General features: G+C 41.5%; 1 protein-coding gene and 1 long non-coding RNA gene across 2 annotated transcripts; one reads left to right on the plus strand and one right to left on the minus strand.

The window, feature by feature from the left end:
* Nucleotides 1–4,280: 4,280 nt before the first annotated feature.
* Nucleotides 4,281–5,032, minus strand: LOC128425314 (uncharacterized). The gene is made up of 3 exons (XR_008333108.1): nt 4,977–5,032; nt 4,673–4,804; nt 4,281–4,586 (listed from the first exon to the last, which is right to left on the minus strand). It is a non-coding gene; the product is annotated as an uncharacterized LOC128425314 (long non-coding RNA).
* Nucleotides 5,033–10,045: 5,013 nt separating this feature from the next.
* chsy3 (chondroitin sulfate synthase 3) lies at nt 10,046–15,490 on the plus strand. The gene is made up of 3 exons (XM_053411625.1): nt 10,046–10,841; nt 11,924–12,207; nt 12,955–15,490. Exons 1-3 carry the CDS (start codon nt 10,265–10,267, stop codon nt 14,524–14,526), a joined length of 2,433 nt encoding a protein of 810 aa, XP_053267600.1. The 5' UTR covers nt 10,046–10,264; the 3' UTR covers nt 14,527–15,490.
* The last annotated feature ends 508 nt before the right edge of the window (nt 15,491–15,998 follow it).

A 15,998-nucleotide genomic window follows, 5' to 3' on the forward strand; every position in this document is an offset into this window, starting at 1 on the left:
CTGATGTACATTTTTGTGCATTTTTACTGTAGAATAACTGAGAAAATCAAAGAGAAAATCTGGGAAGTGGCTCAAAGCATTCATAATGTAACCATATTTGGAAGCTTATAAAAAATATTCCTTGAGAGGTTATAAGGGACTTTGAGTGGATTCCTGTTCATGCTGTCTCTGACTATGCTGATACAAATTTTTCTGTATTTTTACTGTAGAATAACTGAGAAAATTGAAGGGAAAATATGTAAAAAAGGACGAATGAATTTATAATGATGCCATATTTGGTAGCTTATTAAAAATTTTCATTGAGAGGTTATAAGTGACTTTGAGGGGATTCCTGTTCATGCTGTCTCTGACTATGCTGAGATACATTTTTGTGTATTTTTACTGTAGAATAACTGAGAAAATTAAAGAGCAAATCTGTGAAAGTGGCCCAATGCATTCATAATGTAACCATATTTGGAAGCTTACAATAAATATTCCTTGAGAGGTTATAAATGACATCGAGTGGATTCCTGTTCATGGTGTCTCTGACTATGCTGATACACAGTTTAGAGTATTTTTACTGTAGAATAACTGAGAAAATTAAAGGGAAAATCTTGGAAGTGGCCCAATGCATTCATAATGTATCCATATTTGGAAGCTTATAAAATGTTTTCCTTGAGAGGTTATAAGTGACTTTGAGTGGATTCCTGTTCATGCTGTCTCTGACTATGCTCATACAAACTTTTGTGTATTTTTACTGTAGAATAACTGAGAAAATTAGAGGGCAAATCTGGGAAGTGGCCCAATGCATTCATAATGTTACCATATTTGGAAGCTTATAAAAAAAATTCCTTGAGAGGTTATAAAAGACATCGAGTGGATTCCTGTTCATGGTGTCTCTGACTATGCTCATACAAACTTTTGTGTATTTTTACTGTAGAATAACTGAGAAAATTAAAGGGAAAATCTGGGAAGTGGCCCAATGCATTCATAATGTTACCATATTTGGAAGCTTATAAAAAATATTCCTTGAGAGGTAATAAAAGACATCGAGTGGATTCCTGTTCATAGAGCCTCTGACTATGCAATGTCCACATTCAAATTTAGATGGAACCTCCTGTTTTCACAGACTCATTCCACTTCAACATGATAGTAGAACATCTCTGAGTGTCAGCGACATTATATCAGTAAAGACTGAACTAAATTTTCAAAATGACTCCCCTTTAAACTGAAAAGGGATTTTGTTTTATTTTTTAAACAATTAATTAATTGTTACTGAATATAATTTAGGTGTCTTACCTTCCTCCATGTTGTTCGATGTACTCTCAAAAAAGCATTTCCAAATACATGTACAAGGATATGAGGTGGAGTGTGTCAACTTTACATTTGTCAACTTTGATTGCACTAGTTGAACCTGTTAATAGCCCAAATTAATAGTCTGCATGAGAAGCTACAGAAACAGGGAGTGGAATCAATAAAATGCGAAATATAAATACAAAATAATAATAAAATCCCTTTTCAGTTTAAAGGGGAGTCATTTTGAAAATTTAGTTCAGTCTTTACTGATATAATGTCGCTGACACTCAGAGATGTTCTACCATCATGTTGAAGTGGAATGAGTCTGTGAAAACAGGAGGTTCCATCTAAATTTGAATGTGGACATTGCATAGTCAGAGGCTCTATGAACAGGAATCCACTGGAAATACTCATAACCTATTAAGGAATATCTTAAAATTCCATCCAAAGATGTATATTGGGCCACTTTCACAGATTTGCACTCTAATTTTCTCAGTTATTATACAGTAAAAATACACAAAAATGTATATCAGCATAGTCAGAGACACCACGTACAGGAATCCACTCGAAGTCACTTATAACCTCTCAAGAAATATTTTTTATAAGCTTCCAAATATGTTACATTATTAATGCATTGGGCCACTTCCCAAATTTGCCTTTTGATTTTCTCAGTTATTCTACAGTAAAAATACACAAAAGTTTGTATGAGCATAGTCAGAGACAGCATGAACAGGAATCCACTCGAAGTCACTTATAACCTCTCAAGGAATATTTTTAATCAGCTTCCAAATATGGTTACATTATGAATAAATTGGGCCACTTCCCAGATTTTCCCTTTAATTTTCTAATCTATTCTGCAGTAAAAATACACAAAAATGTATCTCAACATAGTCAGAGACAGCATGAACAGGAATCCACTCAAATTAACTTATAACCTCTCAAGAAAAATATTTTATAAGCTTCCAAATATGGTGACATTATGAATACATTGGTCCTTTTTTACAGATTTTCCCTTTAATTTTCTCAGTTATTCTACAGTAAAAATACACAAAAATGTATGTCAGCAGTCAGAGACAGCATGAACAGGAATCCACTCGAAGTAACTTATAACCTCTCAAGGAATATTTTTAATCAGCATCCAAATATTGTTACATTACAAATACAGTGGTCCTTTTTTACAGACTTGCCCTTCAATTTGCAGTAAAAATACATCATTTATATGAACAGATACGTCATGAATATAAAAAAAAAAATCAAATGAGAGACTATAACTAAGATGTAGTTGTCTTTTCGTTCTTTTTTAAGCGCTCCGACTATCTATACCGCTTTACCGTATGAGGCACTACTAGACGCGCAACAAAAACCTAAGTGGCGGCTGGCTTCCCAGATGACGGCTCACTTTACTGCAGTCACATCATCCTGCGGCGCACATCATCCTGCGGTGCACATCATCCTGGGTGCACATCATCCTGTGGCGCACTTCATCCTTCGGCGCACATCATCGGGCGGCGCACTTCATCCTGCGGCGCACATCGGCGCACATTGTCCTGCGGCGCACATCGTCCTGTGGCCCACTTCATCCTGCGGAGCACATCACCGTGCGCCGCACATCGTCCTGTGGCGCACTTCATCCTTCGGTGCACATCATCCTGCGGCACACTTCATCCTGCAGCGTACATCGTCCTGCGGTGCACATCATTGTGCAGAGCACACACATCTCCTGCGGCGCACATCATCCTGCGGCGCACATCATCGTGCGGTGCACATCATCTTGCGGCGCACATCATCCTGCAGCGCACATCATCCTGTGGCACCTGCGGCGCACATCATCGTGCGGGGCACATCTTCCTGTGGCGCACTTCATCGTGCGGCGCACTTCATTCTGCCGTGCACATTGTCCTGCAGCGCACATCATCCTGCGGCGCACTGCTGCGCACGTCATCGTGCGGCGAACATCATCCTGCGACGCACATCAAAGGAGGAGGGTTGGACCTAGAGCTAGAAGTTCCACCCCACATAACAGCCTTTTGATTAAATTTGATTTAGATATTCTAACATTTAACAATAACAATACAGGACAAAATCGATTTATGTATGTGGGTCTAGATACAGCATTAAAGTCATGAAGTTATTTTGAGAAGTGATGGCCTATTTCAATGGCAAGATAAAAAAAAAAAGAATCAACAGAAGAATACGGAAGCGTATTGCATTCACTTAAATTTTTTACTTTTTTTGGGCATTTGTAACTTATACTGTGTTGTGCAGAATTGTGTGCTTTGATTTTATTTTTTCGGGGGGGGGGGGAGGGATTGTTGATACATTTGTTGGTCGTTGTCCTGGTAATTATGAAAACCAATAAATATAATTTAAAAAAAGAGACACTGGCTAAATGAGGGTGTGTCACATACCCTGTATGGTCACTCCTATGGTCTTACTTGACAAAGTAGCAGTGGTGGAATGTTACTGTACTTAAGTACATTTTTATGTATCCGTACTTTACTTAAGTTAAAATAATAGTACATACTTTTTACTTTTACTCCGTTACATTTTGCAGCTATTATCTATACTTTTACTCCACTACATTTCTACAATATGTGTCGTTACTCGTTACATTTTATGAACACAGTTTCGGGAAATATGGAAAGCGTTGCTGTTTTGGAACTGTTTAAACGAGCACACACACACACACACACACATGTCCTTACACCGCAATAAGACGTTTAGAATTATGTTTATAATAATGACAAAAAGTAACAAAATAACCACAAACCTTGTGCCTTTATCAGCCAGGTGTGAAACAACTAAAAGTAATGCGTTTCATGAAGGGGTGGACTGGGACAAAAATTCATCCCTGGCATTGTCTGTCCAGACCAGCCCACTACATTATCAGCGGACACCACATAGAAGTCCACAAATCTCGCGGCGTCTTCTCTCATGCATACTACTGTTACCAGTACCACCTATCTCAAAGATGGCAACAAGAAGGGAGGCCACACACAAACCTCTCAAGCCAAAAGTAAATTTATTTAACTCCAAATCAAGATAGCTCTAACTACGTAGTGGGATGTGTAAAATATGTTACGCGTCAGTGGTGTTAACAGTGTTTGGATGTGTGAAAATAAGGTGTGATGTATGTTGTAAGGTGCAGAAGCAAAGAAAAACAAAGGCTGAGGGCCCCATGCCCCTGGAAGCAGCCTTTAGATCTGCAGCTGAAGCCCAGCCCAAAAGGGCAGGCCCAGGGTGACGCCCCTGCCAGCTCTACCTTTGTCTGGAAAACAACTCCTCAGGCTCTCACATGTCAAGTGGTCAACCTGAGAAGGACATGGATACATTATAATGTCTCTAATCATCACAAATTAAGTATGATTTCATAAAACATAAAAAATGATAAACTCACCAGACTAGAGGAGACTCAACAGAAAAACTTTGGTACAGTGAAGGCAGAGAGTAGAGGCAGACAGAGAGCAAGTCCTCGAACATGGACAGAGGGCGAACAACTCCTCAGGCTCTCACATATCAAGTGGTCAACCTGAGAAGGACATGGATACATTATAATGTCTGAAAAATAAAGAAAATGTTTTCCTCTGTCCTGCACCTAGAGTTGAGAACTTTTTGGATGTGTGTTTCTTTTAAAACCTTTTGAAAATTATTATAATTATGAAGTATGAATTTATACATTAAAAAATACATGATAAACTTACCAAATTCTAACTGTGGTCCCAAATGTCCACATATAAAACAGAGGGAGAACGACTCCTCAAATATATCACAACAACCTGTAATGGAGAATAATTGATCATTTAGTGTACATGATCACACCATTAAGGATCAACATTAATAACAATAATATTAAATATTTCTCACCTTATCAGTGGAACATTTACACACAAATTATACCTATTAAATAGTTATCACCTCAGTAAACAATAAATGAATTGAAAGATTACAATAAATTCAATGGCAAATATTTCAAATTAAACTAATTATTCCCTATAGGTTTACTTGTATTCTGTTTTCAATATAGCTTGATTCTGCATCTCTATTTACAGCTCAGCTATGGCAACAGTAAACGACGTTAACAGCTCTTAACTAGCTTAGCTATATCATCTGAACAATAATAACAACCCATAATATCACAATTCGGCATATTAAAACAAAATCAAAAACGTTTTCTACTTTGTTTTGGACATGTCTAAAAAATGTAGCCTAGCCAGCCCCAGGCCAACGTTACTTACCACGTCTGCCTCCACTCGCTCATCATTGTCGAGTCCTCCTCGCTCGTCTCCCGGCGCACCTGCTGCTGCTGGGCTGGTGAACCCGGCACCAAATAGGTCCGTCAGTTTGCCACATTTAGCAGCCTCCACCTCCGGAGACTTCAGCTTTTGTTCCCGATGCTTCTCAGCGCCACCCGGGCGCTTTTTACTCTTAATATCCATTTTAAGTTTTTGTCTCAGCAGCAGCCCGTCCCGCGACTCCCCCCGCCAATGCCATGAGGTCCCGCCCCACCCTGGTTTGTGTTGTGATTGACAGCACTGTCAGGGCTCTCTGAGCCTGTCAGCCCATGATTGATTGACAATGACAAACAATAGACCAATCATATGTGTCGATGCTGGCAACACACTGCTAGCCCTCTGTAGCCAATTGGCCGGCCCAATTGGAGGGAATTTAGAGAGGAAGAAGAGAAAAAAAAAACAAAAAAAAAAACAAACAGAGCGGACCAGACCGGCCCACATTGGGTCAACGGCCCACCGGGACGATGCCCGTTATGCCAGATGGCCAGTTCACCCCTGGTTTCATGCAACAACGAGGCACACCTGCCATTTAGCGATCTTTTTCGTTTTTCAGGAACTACCTTTTCAAAATAAAAGTATAACATTTCTCCTTCCGTCTAAACCATTTAAAAATATTCAGAAGATGAATATTTTGGGTGCCTTACCAATGGTCAAATTTTCATTTCAAGGTCCTTCATTTTAAATTTCTCATTCTAAGATCTGCCTTGTTCTGACCAGTTTTACAGTTTTTCTTCATGTTCCATGTTTCCATTTTTTACACGTTTACAATTAAATAAAAGATATAAGATATAACCTGTTGTCTTTATTGGTTTGGCTTGATGGTATTAACTTTGCAGATAATCCCTGGTAGATAACTTGTCATCCGCAGAACTGTAAGATAGAGTGTGAACAGTATTACAGAGGGTAAGTACACCAACCTTTCCAATAAATAAATGTTGTTGCTTATAATTAGTAGTAGTAGTAGTGACATCTGTAGAGGCATGAGTATTACCAGTAGCTATATCTGCCTTCTTTATCAAAATGGCACAGCCTAGACATTGAGAGGCAACCCATTGCGTGAGTACTTTTACTTTTAATACTTAAAGTAAATTTAAAAGTAAGTACTTTTTACTTTTACTTAAGTAGGATTGTTGATGTAGTACTTTTACTTTTACTTAAGTATATAATTTCCTGGGTACTTGTACTTTTACTTAAGTACTAAACTTCAGTACTTCCTCCACCACTGCAAAGTAGTATTAGTAGACATGTTCTAATATTTACAAACATTTAGGGCGATATCTGCATGAAATATATGTTGAATTATGTGAGTCAGCATAAAAACATTCAAGGTTCAGTGTGTAGAATTTAGTTACATCTAGATGTGAAGTTGCATGTTGCAGCTGTATACCCCTCGCCTCACCCTCCCTTTCCAAATATGAAAGGTAACCTTCAGTTGTCATAAAAACTCAAATGGTGTTTGTCCAGTCTGGGCTACTGGAAAAGCATGGCATCCTCCGTAGAGAGGACCCGCTTCCGATGTACATATAAAGTATTTCAACATAAAGGGCCCATTCTAGGGTAAAGAGATGATACAATTTAGATGAAACACACTAGTGAACACATCACTAGAATTATTTTATATAAAATGTCTGCGAATAGATCCCTTTCTCCTAAATCTTACACACTGAACCTTTAACAACCCTGTCGCTGTTCCTGTTCTCTGATCTGTAAGGTTCGCTGACTGGACTCATGACAATGTTATTACTTTATTGAATCACTCTGTATCTGCTCTGTCTTGAGTATGACATAAACATAAACAGTTTAACCATCAGGAATAAAAATGCAACCAATAAGAGGATGTGATTAGGGCCAGCATGTTATCAGTATGCATGTGGAAAACAATCTTTTATTTTTATTTTGTGCACACAACATAAATAAGTTGTGCACACCCAGTTACTATCTGCGTAGTAAAGACATGACTGGTAGATGCGTTGAAGACAACACTACATTGCGTTTACAGTTTTTTGATTGAAAGTATTATGATTGAAACACAGTTTGGCTGAGCCTGTTTTCCTTCAGTATGCACAGCAAAAATATCACAGTTTTGATGCAGCTTTGTGAATTCAACCTGCAATAAAAAAAACAAAGAATAGGACGTAAATGTTTATGATGATGATGATGGTTGTGCACGTGTCCTGAGGCAGATACTGAAACACCCCCTGAATTGACAACTAGAAAGCCTAGAACTCAAAGGACATATGGTAAATGGACTGTATTTACATGATGCTTTCCAGTATTATTGACATGTACTAATAGCAGTCTTCAGATATCCAGCTGGCCAAAGGAGGAGATGTGTGCCACTGATGTCAAAATCTCCTCAAAATGCATTGAGGGTTCCACCCAAAGTCTAGCACTTAAGGCCAATGTATGCTTCTCCGTTTTGACGGACACTTACAGATAGGACCGCCCTCTCCAACGTGGAACGCCCTCTCCGTGCCTCTCCGAGGCTCCTCGCAGAGCTTTTCGTGCAGCTCTCATTTTTCTAACTACACGTCGAAATGGCGGAGAGCCCACGGATAGCCCTTGGCTGTGATTGGTCCGCTAACGCCAGCATTTCGGAATGGAAACTTCCTGTTCCATTCCCTACATCACAATAAACCTAAATCACAACTACGACTCTATAATTAATGTGACAAGTGTGTTAAGCCAGCGGCGTTGTCCGGCTGATGGTGGCTGGTTAGAGCACTTACGGCATGTGTGTACGGTCACATACGGTTATAACGAACTTTCATAACAGGGCTAGCCACCATGCTAACTGCGGTGGGAACAGCGCAAAAACCCGCTGACTTTAATCCCACGGCTGTCATGACACTGTTTCTCAAACACCGTCAGGTTAGAAGCAAACACTTGGTAGTAGTTAGTATCGGGTGTCCCTGCTGACTGTGTGTGGAAGCTGGGGGGAAGATAGCTGCCTCCGTGTAGCTTCAAGCTGTTGCAGCTGTTGAATTAGCAACGCAGTTTGGAAACAAGACCGGGGAACCGCTGCGTTAAGACACGATAACATAAGCATTATGACTCGCTGGGTGTCACTTTATTTCAGCAAAAACTGTCGCGTCATCAACATCCTTTTTCTGTTGTCATCGTTCACTGTGTGTGAGGAGCCGGGAGGACGTAAATAAACCAGCGTGGACTTCTTCTATATACCTCATGAGGTAGGCTTGTCTAAGCTCGACTTCCGTTGCGCCATCTACTGTTCTGGCGGTGAATTGTTTTCACAACAAAAAGGCTCGTAGAACTATAAATCAAAAAGGGTCCGTCCGATCCGTCCGTCCGTCATTCCACAACGGACTCGGAGAAGCATACTGAGGCCTTTTGACGATGCATGAGCAAAGAAGAGATGGAGGGAGAGGATGAGTAAATCTATTCGCTATGTGTGAGGCTGAAAGTGTGGACGCCAGAAACGATTAAAGACTTCAAATGTTCCATTCCTCTCCAACGACAGTTGGTACTGAGATGAAGGTAGGAAACAGAAAAGAGAAGATAGACATAAAGAACAGAACTCTTCACAGCTGGTTTGTGTGATGTATTTGTTATCTCCAGCAGACAGACAGGATATGAAAGAGGAGAAGATAACAAAGACGAGTAGAGTAAAAAGTATGGGGGAGAGGAGGATGCTTGACGAGACAGGAGAAAGTGGCACTGGACTGGAGGCGGGACATGTGGAGGTGCAGCGCGGCTGTCAGTCATGGAAGTTGTTCACACCGGACGCGGAAGCGACGCCGAAGCGTGGCGTAAGCGCAGCGCCAAGCCTTAAAAAACAGCTGGCTCCCATCCACTCCCATGTTAAACCGCTGTGCTGCTCACACCGGACGCCGAAGCGCCGCGAAGTGATCGTTTCGGCGTCGAGTCTATTTTTTTCCGCTTGACGCGAGCGTATCGCGACAGGAAACACACTGAAACATTATTTTAAACGTTATTATTAAATGTCCCCCTCTGCCCATCCACTAAAGTCACACAATCATAAAGATAAAAAGAGAGAGGGGGGGCTTGAGTATTCTCAACATAGGCTTGAGTGGAGAATGAGTAATTTACCCTCGACACCCAACACTGAACGGAGCAAACAGCGGAGAAGATCTTCAACATGGATGACATTAAATTAATAATTGAAGAGGAGAAGTACAGTGAGTTGTATGATCCTCAGCACATATGAGACAAAAATACACATGCTGGGACGCTGTTGCAGTTAATGTTGGAGCAACAAGTAAGTTTATGCTTGAAAAAAATGATTAAATGCCGTTTTTACTGTAGGCTGATAACAGCAAAAGTATGTGATATGATTAGCGGGCTGCGGCGCTTCAGCGTCCGGTGTGAACAGCCAAGCACCGGCGCGCTAGGGATTAGCGCCGCACGGAATACGGCGTCGCTTCCGCGTCCGGTGTGAACCTGGCGTTTTGTCGTGCAGCGGGGGGGCGGGGGGGGGGGGGGGGGGGGGGTGTAGGACGCTCTCAGATGGGAAACGATGACACTTTAAAGCGGACACCGTGTCTGCTCAGCCCCGCCAGAGCTGGGAAGCGTTTCCACGTCAGTAGGACACCCAGGCCTCGCTTACAGCTCCGCGGAGCCGCCGGGTGCTCGTACACGTCAGCAGCTCCAGACAGCGGCAGCCTTCATGTGTTTACGGTCACCGCAGAGCTCAGCTCTCCTCAGGGGAAACAGACATGGCTCTGAAACCAAGGAGGCCGTGGACCACCGTGATTTTTGGCGTTTTTCTGGGATTCACTGCGTCCTCGTGGCTCATCGTGCCGCAGGTGCTGGAGAGCAAAAGGAAGAAGTCCCCTGCGTGTTACTACAGAGACTCCTCCATCGGTAACGGTCCGGCCAACATCCTCGGTAAAGGCGCGGCTAGCAAAGCCCGGGACAGCCCGCAGCTAAGTCCGGAAGAGGACTTCGTTCTGAGTCGAGGAAACAGTAGCGGGGACACCGGGAGAGCAGTCAGCACACCCAGGCGGTTCCTCTACGTCGGTGTGATGACAGCCAAGAAGTATCTGGGCTCCCGCGCCGTCGCCGCGTACCGGACCTGGACGAGTTCCGTACCCGGGAAGGTGGAGTTCTTCTCCAGCACCGGCTCCGGGACGATCCACCTGCCCGACCCCGTCCCTGTGATTTCTCTGGCCGGTGTGGACGACTCGTACCCGCCACAGAAGAAGTCATTCATGATGCTCAAGTACATCCACGACCATTACCTGGATAAATACGAGTGGTTCATGCGAGCGGATGATGATGTTTATATAAGAGGTGACTATTCTGAGAATTCAGCTATTTCTGGCAATAAGATGAGATACAACTTTATTCATCCCGAAGGAAATTCTTGTGCCAGCTTGCTCCTAGATGAAAGTACACAACAATATATAGTAGAACAGAATGCAGTGACAGAAGTCAAACATATAAGTGACAGATAAAAACAAAAGTCAAATTATACGTGTATTGTAAAAGGAGCATATATATTGAATTAATATTACGATTAAAAAAACTGTAAGATAACACAAATTGCACGTGAATGGACACAATACCTCTGTGTGTGTGTGTGTGTGTATTTAACTCATCTTAAATGTCTAATCTATCTAATCTTAAATAACTGATGTCCTGACCCTTACCTTAAAATCAGGGTGGATTTAAAAGGTATCAGGTAAATCCCTTGCTTCCTAATGGGCCAAATCTTAAGGGAAATGGTAAAGAAGGTCCCAGGAAGTTTATCCCTAAATGTTTTCAAGCAAATTACTGCAGGCTCATGCAAATGTGGTCATCTTTTTTGTAGCTTTGACAATTAATATGGCCACAAGAGGCTCCAGAAACATGAGCAGTCAGACAACTGCAGGTTGGAAACAACGCAGCAGGTTAGACAAACACACCCACACACCCACACTGTCCATTCCATCAAAGACTCCTTCAACTGCAGCTCTCCTGAGATAGGCTATTCACTGTACACACAGGAAGGAACTATTATTACCTATATTTCAGGGGAGTTCAAATTTAGTTTTACCTCATAAACATTTAGTTAGTTTCCAAGCTGAGTGGTCGTCTGACTGCTGGATTTCTTATCCTGTCACACTTTGTTGTAGTGATGTTCCCAGATCTCTGTAGTTAATTTAGTGTTATCGTAGTTAATTCAATTGATGGCTTTGTTAATGATCGATTGACACTACATAGGAATAGGGCCTTGGTTTGTTTTCAGTACTAAATGTCTATTTAAGTGGTTTTTGGTAGGCGTGGAACTTTATTCCTGGGCGAAGTAATTTAAGCATATCCAGCCTTATCCAGCCCAGGATGACGTGTTGTAAAAAAGCCTATTTTAATTGTCACTCTTCACCCTTTTCCAGGTGAGAAGCTGGAGCTGTTCCTGCGCTCACTGAACAGCAGCAAGCCCCTTTACCTTGGCCAGACGGGCCTCGGTATGGCTAAGGAGTTGGGCAAGTTGGCCCTAGAGCCCGGCGAGAACTTCTGCATGGGAGGCCCTGGGATGATCTTCAGTCGAGAGGTGCTGCGCCGGATGGTCCCTCACATCAGTACCTGTCTCCGGGAGATGTATACCACCCATGAGGATGTGGAAGTGGGCCGCTGTGTGCGTCGCTTTGGTGGAACACAGTGTGTGTGGTCGTATGAGGTATGGATTGAGCCAGTGTTCTTTCTGTTCTGTCAGGCTCATAGAATATGAGTGTGTATTTAGTGACAGTGAGGTTTTTTGATCAGTTCTGTGGAATTCAGATATTAATAATGGTGATCTTTAATTTTCCAAAGTAACCAAGCACTTTGTACTGGGGCGGCAACACTTTTGTATTTTTCTTAGGACTTCTACAAGGGGAATCCTAAAGCGGAAAAACACTCCCACAGATGTTAGTTTCCAAAATCGAACACAGTGTAGGGCGTGAATACTGGATGACTTGCTGTGCATGTGTTTTAATGTGCATAAAATAATACAACAGAACTAATTTACCTTTTGACACCTCACTGACCACTGTTATGGAGAGAGATGCTTTGTGGCTGTGTTTTACTGCTGTTAATGACTGTACATGGCACATGCTCTTAATCCTTATTCTTCCCATCTCCTGAAAAGTGAATATAAGCAGATGTCAAACAAATGCATTTGTGCACCTGCTTCGCACTTTCTGCCTCAAGGCAGAGTGACAGAAACAGGAAAAACAAGTTTTGCTCTAATTGTATATATCCTTGGGTTTTTCATTTGTGAGCCTGTGTAACTGTTGCTGTTGCTGCAGTGAAAAATAGCTTTGATTAAACTGAGGTAATCTGTGTATCAGAGTTGTCAACTTGTAAAATGGCAGTAGTCATGAGGGTTTTTTGAAAATATGCCTGGAAATCAACCACGCTCATGGTGTTCAAACTCTTTTCACAGATGCAGCAGCTCTTCTATGAAAACTATGAACACAACAAGAAAGGTTTCATCGAAGAACTTCACAGTAGCAAGATCCACAATGCCATTACACTCCACCCCAACAAAAAGCCAGCCTACCAGTACCGTCTGCACAGCTTCACGCTGAGCCGTAAGATCTCTGAGCTTCGTTATCGCACCATCCTGCTCCATCGTGACGGTTTGATTATGAGTTACCTGAGTGATACAGAAGTGCTGTGGGAGGATCAACAACTTGGTCCGCCACCTTCCTACATGCGCTATCAGCCCAATGAGAGAAATGATGTCATTGAGTGGGATTTCCTGACAGGACGCCACATTTATTCTGCTGTTGAGAACAAGATTGTGCGACAAAGCCTTGGGAACTTGCTTTGGACTGCACTAGAAGACATTATTCTACAGGTCATGGAAATGATTAATAAGAATTCAAAAACACGTGGCCGTATAATTGACTTTAAAGAGATTCAATATGGCTACTACAGGGTGGATCCAATGCATGGGGCTGAATACATCTTAGATTTACTGCTTCTGTACAAGAAACATAAGGGACGCAAAATCACAGTGCCTGTGAGGCGCCACGCTTATCTTCAGCAGCCCTTTAGCAAACCCTTCTTTTCTGAAACTGAAGAGTTGGATGTGGTTGAACTTGTGGCTGCCATCAACTCTGAATCCCAATCCCTGTCCTTCCTGTCCAACTCCCTGAAGTTCTTGTCCCCCTTCCAGTTCTATGAGTCAACCAGGGAAATGTGGAAGCAAAGCCAGAGGAAGGTCAACATTGTCGTTCCATTGTCTGGTCGCTACGACACATTTGTCCAATTTATGGAGAACTTTGAGAAGGTCTGTTTAATAACCAAACAAAATGTTAAGCTCTCCGTTGTCCTTGTAGACAGTGAAATCAATCAGAACAGTGGAAAACATTTGCAGTTAATCAATGACTACTATAGGAAGTATCCCACAGCTGACCTCTCTGTAATCCCCGTCCCAGGCAACTTTTCCCGAGGCCTGGCTCTGGAGCTTGGCTCCTCAAAGCTTGATAACGACACCTTGCTGTTCTTCTGTGATGTTGATCTTATATTTAGTGGCGATGCCTTGCAGCGCTGCAGAGACAACACTGTCCAAGGGAGACAGGTCTATTTCCCTGTTGTCTTTAGTCAGTACAACCCCAAGATAGTGTATGCTGAGAAGTCCCACAGAGAAAACCAATTTGTGCTCAATAAGAAAAGTGGTTTCTGGAGGGATTATGGTTTTGGAATCACGTGTGTTTTCAAGAGTGATTTGCTCAAAGCAGGAGGTTTCGACACCTCAATCCTCGGTTGGGGATTGGAAGATGTGGACTTGTTCACAAAAGTAATAAATTCTGGTTTAAAGGTGTTGCGCAGTCAGGACCCAGGGATTTTCCACATTTATCATCCTGTCCACTGCAACACTAGTCTTGAGCAAAAACAATACAAAATGTGCCTTGGGTCAAAAGCAAGTACGTTTGCGTCGACAATACAGTTAGCAGAGCTGTGGCTGGAGAAACATGTAGAAATAGGGTATAACAGAACCTCATCCTGACATTCAAGACCCGTCGGACCCGATGTAAGTTTACCTCTCATCAGCTTGAATGCAGACAGCCATGGACTGTGTGTCTTGTAATGAGACTGTGGGTCACAAGTACAAACAGGTGGACAAATTAAAACTCTACAAGACCCCAATCCAGACCGACCTGACAGAAGCTAGAATCTGTTACAAATGGATCTGGAAGTAATCGTACAAGAACAGAACTGAGTCCAAGAATGTTGCTGTAAATTAGCCAGACCACAGTGTCCATCCAGCTTGGAAAACCGCAGACTGAGTACAAGTTGTATGTGATGTGTACCACACAATGTATTGGACAATGTACAATTTACTTCAGTATTACATGTTTTGGGTTTGAATTAGGCTACTTTGTAAATGCAAAGCTCTGTGGTTTAATAAATGACAATGACCCAAAGAACAATCATCGCAAATTCAAAATAACGACAGGAAATTAAATAAAATATTATGTGTATATATATATATATATATATATATATATATTTTTTTTTTTTATTCAAATAACTACTATGTTGATGGTTTTACACAAAGTGCTACTTACTCACCTCTTACTTAATAACTGCGTTGCAGGTTTCAGTATACTGCAGTATCACCATCTGCAACTCAGCTAATCTATGAGTTTAATACTCTGTCACTCTGCTAATCATGTGTGAAGCCATGTGGAATGTGGACGCCAGCTGTCCCGCAAGCAGCAGCATCAGCGGCTGTGTGTGCGTGTGTGAGAGAGGGATAATTGCATATTATTAAATATGCTTTTTACATTGCTATGGTTATTACGATGTTTACATGTCTTCCTCAGGACCACGTCTTATCAGTGCACTGCAGCCTAATGCCATACCCACATGCTTATAGGTTAGGGTTCGAGAAAAATGGCAAAACCTCTTTGAATGAGACTGGCTCTGGTTCTGTCACCAATTAATAAAGAAAATTTGTCATGAGTGCAGTAGCCGTTTTGAGACTTCTGGATTTCAGTAATCTTATTTTTTTTTTCAGCAATACAAACCGATTCATGATATTGATATTACAGCTAGTAAAGTGTTGGTTAGCTTTAAGTGATGGATACATTTGTGCAATTGTACTGGTAAACATTTAACTACTTATGTTATCAGAACATTTACCCATAAAATACAGCAGTTTGTTATAATGAAAAAGAAAGAGGTGAAAATTAGGAATGTCACAATGATTCACAGCACTAGAATCTATACTTGCATTTTTTATATAAGTGGGTTACATCACCAAAGAAAGCGATGGATACATTCTCACAACAATCTAATAATTAGATACATTCAGCATGTGTTTGTGTTAGCATTGTAATTATGACGATCTAAAATGATTAATAATTATAGTGTGAAACTTGCAAACCTCCGTCAGAAACAAAGGGAGCATTATTTTGTTATAATTGTTATATTTTACCTTTAACTGGCTTCTGTGTTTTATTCATTATTATTGCC

The sequence above is a fragment of the Pleuronectes platessa genome, chromosome 19 (assembly GCF_947347685.1).
Source record: "Pleuronectes platessa chromosome 19, fPlePla1.1, whole genome shotgun sequence".
NCBI lineage: Eukaryota > Metazoa > Chordata > Actinopteri > Pleuronectiformes > Pleuronectidae > Pleuronectes > Pleuronectes platessa.